At 44.4% G+C, this 17,681-nt stretch overlaps 1 protein-coding gene across 6 annotated transcripts in view; it reads right to left on the reverse strand.

Annotated features, from left to right (window-relative positions):
• The window catches only part of LEPR (leptin receptor), a 35,118-nt gene that overhangs the window by 5,560 nt on the left and 11,877 nt on the right, over positions 1-17,681 (reverse strand). For 4 of the 6 annotated variants that reach the window (XM_071749901.1, XM_071749902.1, XM_071749906.1 and 1 more), the window contains 11 exons: positions 12,296-12,501; positions 10,545-10,690; positions 9,783-9,927; positions 7,944-8,240; positions 7,625-7,742; positions 4,664-4,863; positions 3,327-3,472; positions 2,925-3,081; positions 2,754-2,836; positions 2,063-2,279; positions 365-547 (listed from right to left, as the gene is read on the reverse strand). In XM_071749901.1, the coding sequence (XP_071606002.1) occupies positions 365-547; positions 2,063-2,279; positions 2,754-2,836; positions 2,925-3,081; positions 3,327-3,472; positions 4,664-4,863; positions 7,625-7,742; positions 7,944-8,240; positions 9,783-9,927; positions 10,545-10,690; positions 12,296-12,501 (1,898 nt within the window). The remainder of the gene's footprint in view (positions 1-364; positions 548-2,062; positions 2,280-2,753; positions 2,837-2,924; positions 3,082-3,326; positions 3,473-4,663; positions 4,864-7,624; positions 7,743-7,943; positions 8,241-9,782; positions 9,928-10,544; positions 10,691-12,295; positions 12,502-17,681) is intronic. The other 2 variants (XM_071749904.1, XM_071749903.1) reach the window with 2 other exon arrangements.

Here is a 17,681-nt window from a genome sequence, read left to right on the forward strand (position 1 = left end):
TCTGGCATTATTCTGTCATGGAATTAACACCTTTACAGAGCCAACAGAAAGAAATTTTCTAAGGTTAAAGCCACCATGCATACAGAGAATGCAGGGCATTAAATTTGACAATTATTCCAGAACCAATATGATTGTATTGCTAAAAAATTAACACCCTCCTCAGCTTCAGTCTTTCCTAATCTGATTATTAATGCAGCAGTCAATCCTCTAATGATAATGACCTCTAACTGCTCCTGACCATAAAAACCATCAAAAACAGAGAGAGGGGGGGGGGAAAAAAATCAATCTGAGAGCTCAGTCCTGCTGCATTTTTATTGCCCCATAACAATCAACATCTGGGTCTTGTTTCCCAGTGCACACTCACCATAAAGATAGTATTTCCTCCTGTTTGGAGGAACCCTCACCCACTTCATCTCCTCTTCTTTGTTGAGGTTCTTCCACTCAATAACAAAAGATTTTATCACGTGGATTGGAGGGGAAAGTGTCCAAACCAGAACCACACAGGTGCTGTTCACGGGGTACACGCTGAGTGACTGCACAGCCTCCACTGAGAGGAGAGGGAGAAAACAGCCCTGGATTACAGGAGCTCAGAGCTGGGCAAGCAGGGGGGGTGTTCCTCGAGCACAGATCCTCTGAGGAGAGGCTGAGGGAGCTGGGGGTGTTGAGGCTGGAGAAGAGGAGGCTCAGGGGAGACCTCATCACTCTCTACAACTCCCTGAAAGGAGGTTGGAGCCAGGGGGGGGTTGGGCTCTTTTCCCAGGCAACTCTCAGCAAGACAAGAGGGCACAAGAGGTCTCAAGTTGTGCCAGGGGAGGTTTAGGTTGGACATGAGAAAGAATTTCTTTCTGGAGAGGGTGCTCAGACATTGGAATGGGCTGCCCAGGGAAGGGGTGGATTCTCCATCCCTGGAGATATTTCAAAAGAGCCTGGATGTGGCACTCAGTGCCATGGGCTGGGAACCACGGGGGGAGTGGAGCAAGGGTTGGACTTGATGAGCTCTGAGGTCCCTTCCAACCCAGCCCATTCTATGATTCCAGGCACAAATGACTCCTACAGCTCCAGCACTTCAGAATTTCCTTGGTTTCATTATTATCTTCTGCATTGCAAACCTGATCCTTAGCTCACACCAGCAAACCTATTTTTCTTTGAGCCAGCAAAGCTTGGTTTGCTCCAACTCTTCCCAACACTCAAGTTTCTCACCAGACATCAAGACAAATACCCTGATTCTCACCTGTGCCTCCTCAGTTATCACCCCTTGGCCAAAACGTGGTCAAACCCAGCTGGGCTGCCAACATTTAGCTGGGAAAGCAGACACTGAGAGCCTCCCAGCCCAGCCCTGCTCCATGGAAGTCACAGACCAAGATCACAGTCCAGGTGGATAAATGCTTCCCCATTACAGCTGCTCCCTACCACAGGGTTTCACAGAATTTTTATCCATAAAAAATCCCTCTAAAATTTCATTCCAGCAGCAAAGTTCTAGGAACAGGCTGCAGTGGTGTTGCCCCCAGCCTCTGTTTGCACGTGAACCTTCTGCAGCTGGAGGGTTCAGAAGCAAAAGCCTTTATTTGACTAACAAAGCAGAGTGGGGCCAAATCAATGAGGAGAGGAGGGAAGGGAAGGGAAGCCAAACCTCCAAAAACTATGCACTCTGGCAGCCCATCAGGTGAACAGCCAGGGAAACAAACCCATATTTCAGTTTGGAAACAACAAAACATTCCCTGGGAGGAATGCTGGCTGCTCCCAAGGCAAAGCAGATGAAAGGGCAGCCCTATGGTTAGGGTTTTATTTTCCTTTGATTAATCACTTTCTGTTCTGTCAGAGGAAGGAAGGCAGCCCAGTGAAAGACAACTCTTTTCCCAACCCAGAGATCATTAAGATTGCCATGGGATGGAAATTTCATCTTTCAAACAGCTCTGCTGGTGAGATCCAGAAGCTGTTTCCATTATAGAACGGAGCCTAGCAGCATAAAACATTTTTTTATTCTACCCAAGGGGATTCTATTCCAAAGAAAGCATCACAAGGACTCCCAGCATTTCCCAGAGCTCAGAACTGGTGGTCTTACCTCTGCTCATTTGCTGGGACAGAGTTAAATTATAATTCACTGAGGAAACTCCAATGGAATTCATGGCCAGCAGTGTCACAGTGTGTGTGTGCTCAGTCCAAGGGAAGGAGCAGGTGGTGCCATTCCCAACGTATTCTGACCACGTGCTGTTCCCTGATGTCTGATGTTTTACCATGTACTGCCTCACACTGCACAAGGAGTGGTTCTCCATCAGTGGCTGCAGGAAAAAATTGGCATTCATTAATGTCCCAGTCTTTGATTTCAAAAGCAAACAGTATTTGGGCAAAAGGTGCTGTTCCAATTTGAAAAAAAAAAAAGGGACCCAGTGCTGCAGATTGACCACTGCCCTCTCACCAAAGGCAATTTAGGATCAGAGAATGGATTAGGGTGGAAGGAACCTTAGAGAGAATTTACTCCAACCCCCCTGCCATGGTCAGGGACACCTCCCCCAGCACAGGGTGCTCCAAGCCCCATCCAACCTTCAACACTGCCAGGGATGGGGCAGCCACAGCTTCTGGGGGCACCCAGGGTTCCACCCCCATCACAGCAATTAATTTCTTCCTAAAATCTCATCTCAATCTCCTCTCTTTCCTTGTCCTGCCCACGTCTGCCTCCAGGGGCAGCTTCTCACCCTCCCTTTTTGGGGTGTTGGTTGGATCACAGTTTAAGACCACAGTGTGACTGCTCTCACCTTCCAGAGCAGTGTAACATTCTTCTGCCTCCTCGCCCCATCTTCAGTAATAATTCTCCAAAATTCAGGGCCCTGCAAGGGAGCTGCAAAATCACAGAGGTTGGCAAGAACAGTGTCACAGCCCAGTCTGGAACTGGGCAGCCCATGCACATGCTCAGCAAGCCCACCTACCTCTGATATCCCTTACAAGGGTGTAGGCTGGGCTGCTCCAGTTGCTCCAGTAACCCGACCCGTCCAGCGCCCTGCACCGGATCTGAACAATGTACTGGACACAAAGTTTCTGAACTGTGATCACAGCTGAACTCGGTGCCTTTGCAACTTCATAAAGCTGTCACATTCAGAGTGAGAACAAAAAGCTGTTAGAAGTCATCTGTTAGGAGTCAAAACTGCTGAAAATTCATCTGGCCTAATGGAAGTGGCCTGACGAGTTAATCTTTCTAATCCTGGCTCACTGCGTGCCACAAAGTCCACAAAAAAAAAAAAAAAGCAGCTAAAAAGCTAAATGACAACACTGCAAAGCTTCAATTTTCAATCCAGCTTAAGGAAAAAAAAAAAAAAAAAAAAAGACAATACCTGCCATGCCCTTTCTCCCCTGTTGACAGCAAAGCGGATCTGGAACCTCAGCTCGTTTGTGAACACTGGGTTTGTCCAGCTCACATTCAGCAGCCCAACATTCCTGGTGATCTCAGCTTGAAGGTTGGAGGGAGGAAGTGGCTTCACTAGAAAAATTGGAAGGAAATAAAACCCATGACTGTGATGTCTGCACTGCCATTTCTCATCAAACCCAACCAGGGTGGTTTGCATTCTTCTGTCCTGAGCCTGGCAGGTACCACGCTGGGGCCTCTGCTCATTCCAGGAAAGCTGCACCATAGTGCAAAAATAATTCACCAATCCAGGCTGGCTGGCCCAGAAAAAAGCCTTGCTGACCCAGAAAGGCAAGGTTTGTCTCATGGGAAGCTCATTTCTACTTTTCAGCACAGGAAATCTGAAGTTGGAATGGCAAACTCCAAGTTCCTTACACAAGAAATGGGGTGCAGCACCACAGCAGAAAGAAGTGGCAGCACTGGCCCAGAAAGGGAGGTCCTGGTGACAGAGGTTATGCAATGATTCATGGAATTATGTGAGCATTTTATTTTACTAATAGGAAATTCCACCAGAACTGGGCCTCTCCAGCAGACTGAACACAAATGTCACAAACCCCCAGATTGTTAACACAGCAAAGGTAGGAAAAAAAAAAAACAAAAACCCACAACTCTTTTTTTTTTTTTCACCAACCCAGTGGTGAATGAGGAGAAAACAACAACAAAAAAAAAAAAATCTGAAATTCTGGGTGAGGCTAGAATGAGACTGTTTTGTTTTGCTGTGATACAGAGCACCTCTTTACTCAAAGCAGTGACTGGAATAAAGCAGACTTGTAAAGTTCTGCTACGTTTCCTCCCCGGGCAGCATGGAATAAAGTCACTGCCTTTCCCCAAAAGGGAGAGCACAGGAGTCCCCAGGATTTTGTGGAATATTTTACCGAGTTAGTAATAAGTACAGTGCTACACTGTAGCAAAGTATAAACTTTAGAGTTAAATGAAGACTTCAGAGCTGTAGATAACCCAGGAGAGGCTGCCTTTTTACCCAGAATACTTGGATTTTCTGCAGATGCCTTTGCAAAACACCCAGGAGGATAAACGTGCAGAACTGGATGCTGCATTTTACAGGTATTGCAGCTACAATCTGCTCCCATGCCAAGCAAAATGTATGGAAATAACATTTCATCTAATGCCTTTTAGGAGACAAAGCTCTTAAATTTTCATGTTCTTTAGTTGATTAAAAATGCTATGAAGAAGTACTTTACCTACACCATCTAAGGAATGAAATCCAAGGTCACAAGTGAAGAAAGATGTGCAGGAATCTTCACCTACCCACATCTGCTGGAACCACACAAGTTGGTGAGGATTCAAGTGTTCCTAGTAAGTGCTTAAACTCTATCCACATGGTATATCCAGATAAAAGAAAAAAAGGCTGAAAAGTGCACTCATAAGAATGATTCTTCAGCAAATGGCATTCTTTCACCTCTGATTTTGGAGAGGTACTTGGAAAGTCAGCACAATAAATTCTGCTCCTTGAAAGAGAGAAGAAAAAAAAAAGCCCAACCACATTCCATTAATAGATGGCAACTCCAAGCTCCTCAGGGCATCAGTGAAAGAGAATTCTGAAGGCAATTAAAGCAAATATTGTCACTGGGACCATCTGGGGTTTTTTGATTATTATTTGGACAGATCTTGAACTCGACTCTGCACTAAATGGATAAATAACACTCCTCAAAGCTTTGGCTCTTAGCCTGAAAAAAAAAAAAAGCAGGACAAGAAGGCTCTTCCCAGAGCAAAAATCTTTTGATAAGATATTAACGACAGGGAGAAATAGGTATGACAAGAGCAGGCACCTCCAGATCCTCATAAATCACCTGTCTTGAGTGGTTTGCATGAGCAAGAAACAGAGCAGGGCACATCTCTGGCCAAGAATTCATTCCAGCCAGGAATATGACTTTCAAAACACCAGCTGGCATCCAGGGAAAAGCTGCCACGTGGACCCAGTGGGCAGTGAGGTCCCCAGAAGATGGAAATCCTATAAATCTATTGATTCTGAGGGGGGTTATTAAAGTCCCACAGCATCACATCTGGCAACAGCAGAGAGGAGAGCTGGGCTGTGGATAAAATGGCACTGCACATCTTATCAGTGATGGGAAGTCTTCAGCCTCCTCTGAGTTCCTCCTAAGCTCCCTGGTGGTGGGAGTGGGCAGGCAGAGGGTATTGCTTCTCCAAGCCAACCACAAAAATGACACTTGGCTGAATCCCCCCTTTTCCTGTCAGCTCAGCCCATGCTGATTCATCTGGTGCCTCAGGTTTGCAGGTTTCATGTCCTCACCTTCCTGCAGGGTGATCACTTCTGTGCTGCTTCTCTTGGCAGAGGAGGGGGCAGCAACAACCCAAGCCAAACAAAACACCCCCAGCAAAGCACCACGGGGCTGCAGAGCCTTGGATTTCACCCCCCAACTCTGATTGCATCAGGCACTAAGAAAAATAATTCTGTGCTCCTGGAACACTGCTGGGGCTGGTGACCACAACTAACACATCTAACTCCCCACTTGCCTCCTGGGGACAGGACTAGGTCTGAGCAAGTATGAGCAACTCCAGAGTAGTTGTGGTGCCTCTTACAATTAAAAGCTCTGATCATTTCTCTTGGTTTCAAGCTTGGAAACATCCCAGCTCTCTTCAGATTTTTGTTCCCAATATGCAAGAGAATGTTATGCAAACAACACTGGTGTTTTCATAACTAAAAAGTTTTTTTTTTAATGCCTTACACATCAGCTTTTTTCATCCCCCATCATTTGATTCTTTACATTTTTTTTCCTCTTTCAGATCTTCATGCTAGCAAGCAAACAAAAACCTAAACAAATCACAATAAATAGTAGCATCTGGGAAGCATATCCAGATGTATTCATGTCTCTGATCTAGCAGGAACACTGTAATAAATGTGCAGATTATCACCTCCTACTAGAAAATAACTGGTTTTTAGCTAAACCTGGACAGTGAAAAAGTGGGAATGAAAAAAAAAAAAAAAACAAAACATGGCGAGATCAGCATGGGTTTTATTTCAACCTCCCTGCCCAGCACTACATTTATTCTGTTCCTCCTTGTGAAGGCAGCTGGAGCAAAACCTCAGCAGTCAGCTAGGCACTGACCCTGCCCTAAAAGCCTCCACTTGGAACCTCCAGCATTCCATTTATTTAGTCCCCAAAATTCTGAGAAAGAGATACCCAGGTTCTATGATGGTTCCAAGCTTCAGTCCCCCTCCAGGAGAGGAGACAGCCCAGATTTCCAAAGGATTAGGGCCTGATTTAAGGTTGTGTGCCCCAATTTCTGCACACTGAGTCCAGCAGGGCAGTAAAACTAAAGATTTCTTTCTCAGGTAGGGTTGTCTGTCTTGTTTATTTAATATTTCAGTGACTCAAAGGGATTTTTTTTAGTTTTAAGGTAAAACAATACTGTCACAGGAAGTATTTGGGCAGAGAGATGAAGGTAAGGGTGATAAAACCACCAATGTAATACTCAGATTTGTATTTTGTTGTGTTTGTTGTGTTGAGTTTGCTCTGCACCACACCCCAGGTCTCCTGTCTAAAAACCAGACAAAATTAAACCAGCTACCTGAAAACAAGCTAGGACTGCTCCAGCTGCCAAAGATGTTACCTCCCTAAAGCAATATTCCCTTTATGAACTAAGATTTGATTCTCTCTTTACAAGCAAGATTATTTTTTTTTCCAGATGGAGTGAATTCAGTTCCCTCTCTGTATTTTTATCTGTCTGTAAACAGAAAAAAAAAAAAAAAAAAAAAAAAAAAAAGATACTGAACTTCAGAAAAATCAAATCTTGACTGGAGACCTCAAAATGCAGGGTTAAATTCAAAGATAAATGAAGATACCTGAGGATTCTGCCCAGCTGAGATCTGAAAATCTCCAAGGACAGAGACCCTACAGCCTCTCTGGGCCACTGCTCCAGTGCTCACTGTGAATGGGGGTTGGGTTTTTTTGTATTTCTTTATAATTTGTAGGCACAAGCAACTGGGAGAGTAGTTTTTATAACTGCTACAAGCAAACAAAGCTTTTTTGTATCTACAGGTTTTACAAATGCTGAAATCCAAGGAAAATAGAAGCCACGTTACACACTTGGGTGTCTGTGGCCCCCTTTCTGCACATGTAGCTACTGACTGGAGTTCTGATTGAGAAAAAAAGCCCAGCTTAGAGAAAATTATTCCAACTCTTCAGAATTCTTTGCTAAGCATTTCCAGAGCACCACTTTGCAAGCATAAACAGAGCTCTTACATACCTGTAGTACCTTAAGTGCAAGGAACTCCCCAGGAGCAGAGTGTCTGGGTTTGCAGCCCATCTGCAAGTCATTTTAGTCAAGTACCCATCAGTCTCACAGGTGATGCTAATGTTCATATCTAATCAAAACACATTGAAGGTTTATTAATAAACATGCACTGACTTAAACAACAAGAAAAAAAAGAAACAAAACAAACCAACAACTTGCATTACAGCTCAAAAGTGCTCAACAAAAGCAAACTGGAGTTTAAAATGGAAACATTCTGACCTTACTATAAAAAAGCACCAAAATGATAATTCAAAATCATCTGGGATCTTACCTACTACATATAATTCAGCGTATCTAGGATGACATTCCCTATTTTGATGACAACAGTACAATGCCTTATAGCAGAAACTTCCTCTAGGTTTGGTTGCTTTCAAGTTGAAAAGAGTAACTTTGCTTACGCGAGCGTTCACAAGGGAATACTGACTGGCTGGGATTTCTGCTGCTAAATTCAGCCACCAAACAATCTCCTGGGATGCTACAAGCTTGGTTTTGTTTTGATAGATGCAATAAAAGGAAATGTTAGAACCAACGCTGGTCAGGACCTTAGGAGGGAAGTACAGGACTCCAGCTGCCAAGAGAGAAAAAAAAAACAAAAAAAAGGGGGGAGAAAAAAAAATCCGTAAAGACAAAAGAATCCATCGGTGGGAAAAAAATTATTGGTATCAAGTTGTATTTCTAAATTTTCTGCTTCTTAATTACTGTTAACAAACACAGGGGAGAGGCAGAAATGAGCCTTTGACTCATGTCTCCCTCCCTAGGTGATGTTTGCCAGCTCTGATAAAAACAATCCCCAGTGTCCCCAGGCAAAGAGGAATGAAATGAGGTGAAAATCCCAGGAGGACACAGGGCAAGCAGGGAACCACACAACTCCTGTCAGTTAAATCTGAGGAAACTAGGTTTACACTGCTGCTCTGCACTTGGCTCCTTTTTAAGCCATGAAGTCAGTTTATTTAAATGCTGCAATGAAAGGGTTGGTGCCTCTAACTCATCTCACAAACTCCACAAAGTTTTAAATCATGAAACTTTCCTCTTAGGTAAACACAGGAGAAAATCCAAATAAGAGAAGAGTGATGTTTGGGTTTCTGAAGAAAAGGGATCTCCCCCTTTGAACCCTGCAAGAAAGTGGGAATCCTGTCAGCTGGAGCTTTACTGTAACTCTGGGACATAGATGTGGAGTGAATCACTATTCAGGGGAAAAGGAAAATCTACCCTTTCCTTCTAAAAAATCTAAAAAGAGTCTCTCTTTCCTCCCTTTCCTACTTACTCTGACCATTAATAAGGAGCCATTCCACCATCTTAGCAGGAGCTATCAGAGACCTCATAAAAGCAGAAAGGCTCTTTAGTCAGTCCAGGGGAGCTCTTGGTGTGTGCAGCATGTCAGGAACTCACCCTCTTGGGGAGTAAATGGATCAGAATCTCTAAGATTAGATGCTTAACACTAAAGCCACCAACTGAGTGGGGCTGTAACACAGTTTCTGAGTGGGGCTCAGCATTAATTAATTAAAGTTTTTAAGGCCAGGCTGGACAGGGCTCTGAGCAACCTGATCTGGTAGGAGGTGTCCCTGCCCATAGCAGGGGGGTTGGAACTGGATGAGCTTCAAGGTCCCTTCCAACCCTGGAAATTCTGTGATTAGACACCAGGATGGATGATGGCAAATCTACAAAGCCCAGTCTGTGCCCTTTTACTTCAGGAGGTGTGATGGAGCTGATGGTCTGCCCACATTAATCCAGAATTTCCTTTACTGCAAGTCTTGCACAAAAGGAAAGAGCAGAACCTCAGGCAAAGCCATGCAGAAGGAGAAGCAGAAGGAGAAAGAACTTCCAGGGGAGTTTTCAGCCCCACTGCACCTCCCCAGGTAAAACCTTCTCTCAAGTATTCCATAAATTAAAATAAAAAAGGGGCAATCTCACCCATCCCACACTAGTTCCTGCACTAGTTCCATGCAGAAGGAGAAGCAGAAGAAGAAAGAACTTCCAGGGGAGTTTTCAGCCCCACTGCACCTCCCCAGGTAAAACCTTCTCTCAAGTACTCCATAAATTAAAATAAAAAAGGGGCAATCTCACCCATCCCACACTAGTTCCTGCACAGAGGTGGCTTCCCAGGACCTACCTCCCAAGCTGAGGTTATAGGGTGTGCTCCAGTCACTCCAGAACCCTGGCCCATTGCCATTCCTGCATCGTACTTCAAGGAGGGATGAGGAACCAAGGAGTGCACTGTCCATGGCCAGGGAGCTTTCCACAGCACCCCAAACCATCTGTTGGGTTATCAGAGGCTGTTACTGTTGTGCAATGAAAGAGGGGAAAGAAAGAGACAGGAGGAACCAAAAGCAACAGTCTAGAGTGCAGTTTTCAGGTGGGAAGTTGGGGGGGGAAAAAAAGCTTTCATTCTTTAAATTTATTGTAAATTTGAATATGGTGGAAAATGTGTTATTTTCTGTGTTCATTATGGCCTCCTAATTAACAGGGGCTTTTTATTCCAGAGCCAGCTGTGTGGTTGCAACATGAGGAGCAATTCACTAATAGAAGCTATAAATATTAAACATTTTTCATGGAATTCTGGGGTTGCTGCAAGGAGGCAGCTTGACCTTTCAGATTTCACAGAATCCAGCATTTCATCCAAAAAGCAAGAGGGCTTTGTAAGACCCAAGAGGAGATGGATCTTTCCTCACTTCAGTGGCTCTCCTCAAGTCCAGCTCCAACCCTTTGTTCTTGGGGTTCACCAGGGTGAAACCTCTGTGCTGTGCCCAGCTCCAGCAGAGCAGCAGCACAGCTCAGCCCACCAGAGCCACAGGACAAGGAGGGTGGTAAAAAAGGTTCTGGAAAGAGCCCCAGACACCTGGACTGGAAACCAAAATGAGCAGAGGTGACCCACCTGCCAGCCAGTTTGACCTGAGGCTCCTGAGATCTTCACTTCATACTGAAGGGGGTATGGCACCAGCACAGGGTCAGACCAGCAGATCCTCACTTGGCCTTCCTCTGTCATTTCTAGGTGCAGGTTCAGAGGAGGTTCAGGCTTTGCTGCAGACAAATTAATTGCCACATTAATTGTTTAACACTAACCCTGCTTGGTTTTTTCACTCCATCAGAAATATCTCCCATGCTTTTCCTCCTAAGTCAGTTCTCAAGAGCTGCTCTCCAGCCAGAGCATGGTAAGAGTGATGTTGTGTAAGAGCACTGGCACTGTTACACAGTTATTTATCAGCACAAGCTGTTCCACCCAACAGTTAGTTTAAAACAAGATGAATTTCTTGCCTTGGGCCATGATTCTTCCCAGTGCCCAAGCACTAACTTCCATGTGGGCTTTATGCTGTCTTACACCACGATTTTGCTAACCTGGGAGTGCAGGAGGCTGGGAAAGGCTCATTCATGGGCTCTCAATTTAAGCAGCATTAGGATGTCAGGAAAAATTCCTCCCCTATGAGGGTGGTGGAACAATGGAAGAGGTTTCCCAGGGAGGGGGTTGAGGCCTCATCCCTGGAGATGCTCAAGGTGAGGCTTGAGGAGGCTCTGAGCACCCTGATCTGGGTGAGGTGTCCCTGATACTGCAGGGCTGGGACTGGGGGAGCTTTAGAGGTCCCTCCCAACCCAAATCATTCCCTGATTCTACCAGAATCTCACTCAGTTTCCCAAAACCCTGTTCTTATTTTCAGTATAAATTCACTGCACCCACTCAGATCTGGTTTTACTGTTACAGATACACTATCTCAAAACAATTCTCTTTATGCAGACCAGCAGGAAGTGATTTAAAAGCTTAGCTTTACAACTTTTTAACTTCTCCACCCCATTTCTGTGAATCTTGCAGCACAAATCACTGTGTCTGTTCCACTGATATCCTCTAACAGCAAGTAAAACTCTAATACCTTACACAAGTATCCAAAGCTTTGCTTTCAAAATAATTCTTAATTGAGCTAAATCTTGGCAGAGCATGTACTAATATTATGCATTTTTAAAATGTATTTCACTAAGCAGAAGAAACTGTGATTTTTAAATACTGGCAGATGCAGCTCTGAATTTTTAATTTTTTTCCCCTGTAGCATAATTAAAAGGCAGCAAGATGAAAAATGCAACCTCTCAGCTTCAAAACGAGCCCACCCAGAGACTTTTAACTTACTCTGACTGCAAAGCTCATCAGTTAGGAAGAAGTTTCTAAAGCTTCTATTTTTTCCCCCCCAGCTGACAGAGTCCCTGCCTTTTTGAAATCTGCCCAGCTGTGAGTAGCTGTGCAGAGGGGACAGCAACACATCCCAAATTCATCATCTCAGTGCAATCTGAACTTCAGGAAATACAGAGAAAGATTTCCCAAACTTGGAAAATGCTGGTATTGCCTGTGTAAGGAAGAAAACATCAAGGCAACAGAGTTACTTGAGAAGAAGGGTGGGGGTTTTTTTGCTAAATTATTTTAGGAACAGGGGGGTTTGTGGGTTTTTTCCCTCACTTTTTAAGTCCTCAGCTACATAAAGCAGGGAAACCCCACCACTGCTCCAGGCTCAAGCACAGGGAGCTCCTGATTAGAAATGGAAGCTCAGCTTTGCTCAGGATGGTTTTGTACCTTCCCCAGGAGAGGGATCCAACTGCTGTGCTCCCCTAAAAAAAAAATCCCTTTAAAATCCAGGTCCTGCTCACCTATGTCTATGGGCTTGACTGACATCAAGGGTGACCAGAGAGGTGTCCCAGCAATTGTCACCTTCAGCCACATGATGTAGGTGTAGTTGAGGCTCAGGGAAGGCACAGAGCACCCACAGGCAGCAGGGTCACTGCAGTCACACTCAGCAGCCAGGACTGTCCCCTCCAGAGAGCTCGTGGAGACATCTCCCAGCCCCAGCTCTGACCTGCAAGGGGAAAAACAAACCAGAAACAAACAAAAAAAAAACCCAACCACTTGTATTTCTTCCTGGACTCTGTTTCAGTAGAGGTTTGTCTACCTGGATAAGGTTTATTAAAAAAGAAAAAAAGAAAAGAGAGATAAAAAAGGCAGAAAGTCAAATAATTCATAGAATAATTGGGTTGGAAGGGAGCTTAAAGATCATCCTGCATGGGCAGGGACACCTCTCACAGCCCAGGCTGCAGAAGGCTTCATCCAACCTGGATTTAAACATTTCCAGGGATGTGGAATCAACAACCTCCCTTGGCAACCTATTCCAGTGTCTCACTACCCTCATGCTGAAGAATTTTTTCCTAAAATCTAACCTAAATCTCCCCTCTTTCAGTTTAAACCCATCACCCCTTGTCCTGTCACTATCTCTGGTGAACAGCCCCTCCCCAGCTTTCCAGAAATTGCTTTTCCTTCCCTGCTTCTCCCTTTTTAAATGCTTTGCAAGCACAGTAATTAATGTGATGCCATGAAAAGTCTTCCTAAGGTCTGGATTTAACACAAACGTGTAACAACACCAGTTAAGACCTGTACTTCACTCTGCTTTCCACTCTCTGATGGTAACTACAGCCAGATGCTTCTTGTGCACACAAAGCTGTGTGTGCACACCTTGCAGGGGACTCGTGGGCACAGTATGTTTCCTGAGCAGATAATCAGAATATTTGCTAATATTATCTCAAGGAAAGAAATTACCAAGCAGACACTGATCCAAGCAGTTGTGCAACGTGTCTCCTGGTGCTAGGAAATGCTGGAAAGGATCCTGCTGAAGTGCAGACCATCACATTTAGGTTTTCTCTCTAAAATACACAAAGCTTCCCTGGGAGAGAGAAAGCAGCAGAGCTGTGCAATTTCCCATGAACACATCAGCCCACAGCTGCTTTTTGGAGCAATCCTCATACATCTGAAGCCTCTTCATACATATTTTCAATATTTTCAATCTTCATCAGCTTTTTTTCTGATGTTCATTTACAAAATAAAGACTGCACCAGTGGGCACCAGGCTGCTTGTAGACTGAAGCTCCCAAAGTATTCTTTATCTTTATTTCTGTTTCACAGGTATTGAATTTAACACCATGAATACTTGTTGGGTAAACTTCTCACAGCACCAAAGCCAAGAAAAATCTTGACATTTAAACCACCCTGGATCCTTTCCTGCTTTTGAAATTTCATCTTCACAAAAAGAAAAAAACCCAAAAAAATAACAAACCCAAACACAACAACTTAACATTTTGAATGGTTCAATGTATTTTTTGGCAATATTTCTGTACAGGAAGGGTTTTGTTTTATCAATTCAGAGAAAGAAACTGAAGTTCATAGAATAAGAACCTTTCTGGAAGGTTTCAAACAGTTTTGTAGTTGATATGACTCAGTGTAGCACTTGAATTTAGGGAGAGCAGAGAACTCCACACTGGAGGAGAAGAAAGGACAAGGTTTGCTGCTTTTTTGCTTGTTTTCAGTCATTTTGGGACCTAGAGCAGAGGGGAAACGGGCAGGATTCCCTGATCCTGCTGCCATAATCTGCCCAGCTTAAAAAAAAAAAGGTCAAAAACTGAGGAAGAGCTTGGAAGCAAACTAAGGGCACGAAACCTCTGCTGAGCAGGACTGCAAGGGAAGCCCCTGTGGAGAATCCTTGGATCAGGGCCCCCCTCACCTCCTCACTCAGTGAGCAACACAGACATCAGGCACCCACCTTGGCTTCAGGATACTTTCTGAAGTATTCACCAGGATTTTCAATAATTATACCCTCACAGCACCTTCCTCTGCAGTCAGGTTGCCCTAAGCTATGGAAATTCAGCCCAAGGGCATTTCCATTTCACAGTGCTGCAGTCAGTCAATGCTGACATTCCTAAAAATGTTTTTACCAGGATCCATTGACCTGAAGACATGAAAATTATGAAACTTTCTGCTGATGGTAGCTGGCAGACACGGAGAGTTTAAATTACTTGGAGCATTTTTGTTTTTATAGCTGTGGCTCCACTTCTTTCTCCTGAATTTCCCTTCAAAGACTTCGTAGAATTTTCTTTTAAGTTTCCCTGCCTTCTCTTGTTGCTCAAAGTTTTTATTAGTCTCAAAACCCCACAATCAATCCATAAGAATGTGGTCTTTCATCAAACTGTACCTTTAATCTGATTTATCTGGACAGCAGTTACCACTGCACCACCCCCCTCATCTTTCTCCCAATCATTCAAAATAATTATTTCCATTTTTCACTGTCAAGCTGACCTTATTTGCACCCAGAAGACCACTTGTGTACAGAGGACAAAAAAATGTCAGGGATGTTGTGCCAGGTCTTCCACCCCTTGTGACAGAATTTTTTGCTTGTATTTTGCTTCTCTTCCAGCTCTGCAGGAAACCAGAGCAAAGCAAGGGGAAAGACCAAGGGATGTTACCAGTGGAGAGGTCTGCTCCTGGTGGAAAAATAACCATATCCTAAAAAATATCTGCACTTCCACAAACTGGTAAGACACAGGGACTCCCAAAACTGAGGAGAAGATCCTGGAGGACAGGACCAGGAGAGGCCCCCACATCAGTTTATTCCAAGCTTGGGCCCTGATTACAAACAAAACCCCAGAAAGACAAAGTGGTTTTGGAGAAGTGTGGCAGCCTGGGACTGCAGGAGGAATCTGTCAGCTCCAGATGGATCCAGTCACAGAGTAACCATTGTTCCTGAGCTGTAGGTACAGACTTCAGAGGAGCTTAAGGCTCATAAAGCTCCCACAAGGCTCAGGAGGGGTCAGTGTCTTCATTCAGTAAAGCAGGAGGAGAAATCTGGGGAAAACCTAAAGCACCAAGCTATTAAAACCTGGAGTTTTCCATCAGCACACCAAGAGGAGCTGTAAATCCTGGTTCCACAAGCACTTTACACCTCACAAGGGTAACCAGGTCCAACCAGACCCAAAGTGTGGTGGAGGGAAAGACAGAGGGCTTATAAAATCTGTGAGCACATCCTATTTCCCCACTTAGTTTTATAGTGCTGGGCACTGGAGTTGGAGAGATTTTTCTTGGCACAGGTAAGTAAGCAAAAAGCAGCTTGGTACTAAGCAGAGGAACTTCTGTGAAGGGATTATCAGAGCCCACCTCTGAGATTAAGCAGAAAAATAATGAGCTGGCCTCAAGTTTTAATGCCTGGCAGAGCAGGGAGGGACAATATGCAAAAGCAATGTGACCTTAAGATGGAAAAATGGGACTAAACACCAAAAGGCACTCAGAAGAGAGGGGAAAATAATACATATCCTGCATGCCCTGAACCCCAGAAGTAATTAACTTTGCAACAAGGGCACGAGTCCAAGGTTTGCTTTTCTTTTCCACTCCAAACACTGCACTGTTGAGCTGTGGACAGGTAGATCTGTCAGTCCACACCTTAACACCTCCTAAATGTTTTGTATTTTGGTGCAGGACTCAAGCATACTTCAGAAGATGGTGCTAATTATGCTAAATTAATCCATGACCCCCTGGTGAACTTTCAGACTTCAGATTAGACCCTGCAGGATGTCTTTACTGAATTTCGACCCATTTCTTGCACCTCACTGAAAATCCAAGGTGAAAACTGGTTTAGGAAAAAATCCATGACCTTCTGGAATCCCTCTGATTTCAGGAAAGGGACAGCATCCCATTTAGGGAGCTGTGTTGAGGTGTGATCAGGTCACCACTGTAACTCTGCTTTCAATATTTTATATATATCTTGTGTTTGTGCAGGTGCTGCCTTGATGAGGAACTGACTGGCTGGGGCTCTGGGAATTTTTAGTCCTGATATCTCAATGTATTTGATATGTTGTAGCTGTAGGATGGTATTTGAACAGGCTGCCCTGTTTAAGTGTAGAACATCTGATGGGTGGCTGGCTGATGAGAGGATAAGTTTCTAATAAAAGGTTAATGCTCTCCAGCTGAAAAAGGCTCAGTGTGTAACTGATGCCACCAGCCTCGAGGCAAATTCCATGATTTATCCTCAAAAACATAGTTCCCAAGCCAAAGGAGAGCCTCACAGGTGCTTCAGAGAGGTCAGAAGTGTGAGCACACCCTATACATCCCCAGCTGCTGAAAGGACAAATGATAATCAGTGCTCAAAATGACACTGGGAGCATTCATCTGTGTCACTGGGAGAGGATCCCCAAGGCACAGTGATTTCAGTTCATGTAATTAACCACCAGGGCTTCCAGCACCTTCAGTCACTTCTGCTAGACAGTTATGGCTAATTTGTCTAATTAATTTTCAGGATGATCTTTCTCCTCCCACAGACATGCTGCTAGGGAAGGTAAAAGCCCCCTCTCTCTCTCTCTCTCTCTCTCTCACCACCCCAGCTCAAGCCTCTTGCAGACTGCTCTCAGAGCACTGCTTTGGGCAGAAAAACCACGTCTTCTGTTCAAAGCCATGTGGTGTCAGCTACAAGCAGGCAAACTGTGGCTGTGTAAAAGAAAAGGATGCTGAAAAAATTTAAATTAAAAGCTGTTAAGGAGCCAGGCTTTTTTGTCGTAGATTCTTCCAGGTCATTATTTTTATAAGCTGCCTCTCCTATATGTGAGAAGTCTGGCTTCATCTCCAGACTCCCAGGGAGTAGCACATGCAGGAATGCATATTTTTAAAACTGGGAATGTTTTCAAGGTACTTTGGCTCATGTGAATAAATGTCAAGGTATCAGCAAGCCAGCAGGGAAAGCTGTCACCTCACCAAAATCTGAAATGCTCTGCTAGCTGCTACCCCAGAACACAGGGACTGTAAAAGGAAAAGGGAAAAGGGAAAGGGAAAAAAGGAAAAAAAAGGAAAAAAAGGAAAAAAAGAAAAGGGAAAAGGGAAAAGGGAAAAGGGAAAAGGGAAAAGGGAAAAGGAAGAAAAAGGAAAGAAAAAGGAGAGGAGAGGAGAGGAGAGGAGAGGAGAGGAGAGGAGAGGGGAGGGGAGGGGAGGGGAGGGGAGGGGAGGGGAAGGGAGGGGAAAGGAAAGGAAGGAAGGAAAGGAAAGGAAAGAAAGGAAAGGAAAGGAAAGGAAAGGAAAGGAAAGGAAAGGAAAGGAAAGGAAAGGAAAGGAAAGGAAAGGAAAGGAAAGGAAAGGAAAGGAAAGGAAAGGAAAGGAAAGGAAAGGAAAGGAAAGGAAAGGAAAGGAAAGGAAAGGAAAGGAAAGGAAAGGAAAGGAAAGGAAAGGAAAGGAA

The sequence above is a fragment of the Heliangelus exortis genome, chromosome 8 (genome assembly GCF_036169615.1).
Source record: "Heliangelus exortis chromosome 8, bHelExo1.hap1, whole genome shotgun sequence".
Lineage (NCBI taxonomy): Eukaryota > Metazoa > Chordata > Aves > Apodiformes > Trochilidae > Heliangelus > Heliangelus exortis.